The sequence below is a fragment of the Buceros rhinoceros genome, unplaced genomic scaffold, assembly GCF_000710305.1.
Source record: "Buceros rhinoceros silvestris isolate BGI_N320 unplaced genomic scaffold, ASM71030v1 scaffold25485, whole genome shotgun sequence".
Classification (NCBI taxonomy): domain Eukaryota; kingdom Metazoa; phylum Chordata; class Aves; order Bucerotiformes; family Bucerotidae; genus Buceros; species Buceros rhinoceros.
The window spans coordinates 3342-3748 of record NW_010413756.1 but is presented as its reverse complement, the minus strand read 5'-3'; the positions used below and the strand labels follow the sequence as shown (position 1 = coordinate 3748).

Below are 407 nucleotides of genomic sequence, written 5' to 3'. Positions count from 1 at the left end.
AAGTGCATTTCCCCCGAAAGTCGCCGTACCAGGAGCAGAAGTGCAGGGAAAGGCTGGCAAACCCCTTCTCCTTGTAAATCTTCCAAATTATTGATAGGAAAAAAATTACAGTTGAAGCCTGGGTTGCTTCCGTGTTCTCCTTCAAGGAAGTGAAGAAAAAATAGGCAAACCACAAAACCTCGAGGCCCCACAGGCGGTTACAGCCTCCTGTGCCCTCCGCTCCTAATCCCGCCTTTATCTCCCTGGGCAGAGCCGGGATTCGGTCCCCCCCGAGGTGGGATGCTCAAGGCACAGCGCCTCAGACAAAACGAAGCCTTAAAGCTGAGACTTGCTTTTCTTTCCCCCTTAGGTCAATGTTGGGTGCGTGCCCAAGAAGGTAAGGGTGCTTTCGCCGCCGGCTCCCGCCG

The 407-nt window shown here is 54.1% G+C and overlaps 1 protein-coding gene across 1 annotated transcript in view; it reads left to right on the top strand.

The window, feature by feature from the left end:
• Positions 1-349: 349 nt before the first annotated feature.
• GSR (glutathione reductase) overlaps positions 350-407 on the top strand; it is a gene marked incomplete at both ends in the record, with an annotated part of 3310 nt that continues 3252 nt past the window's right edge. The window contains one exon of the mRNA XM_010136883.1: positions 350-376. Within this exon, the coding sequence (XP_010135185.1) occupies positions 350-376 (27 nt within the window). The remainder of the gene's footprint in view (positions 377-407) is intronic.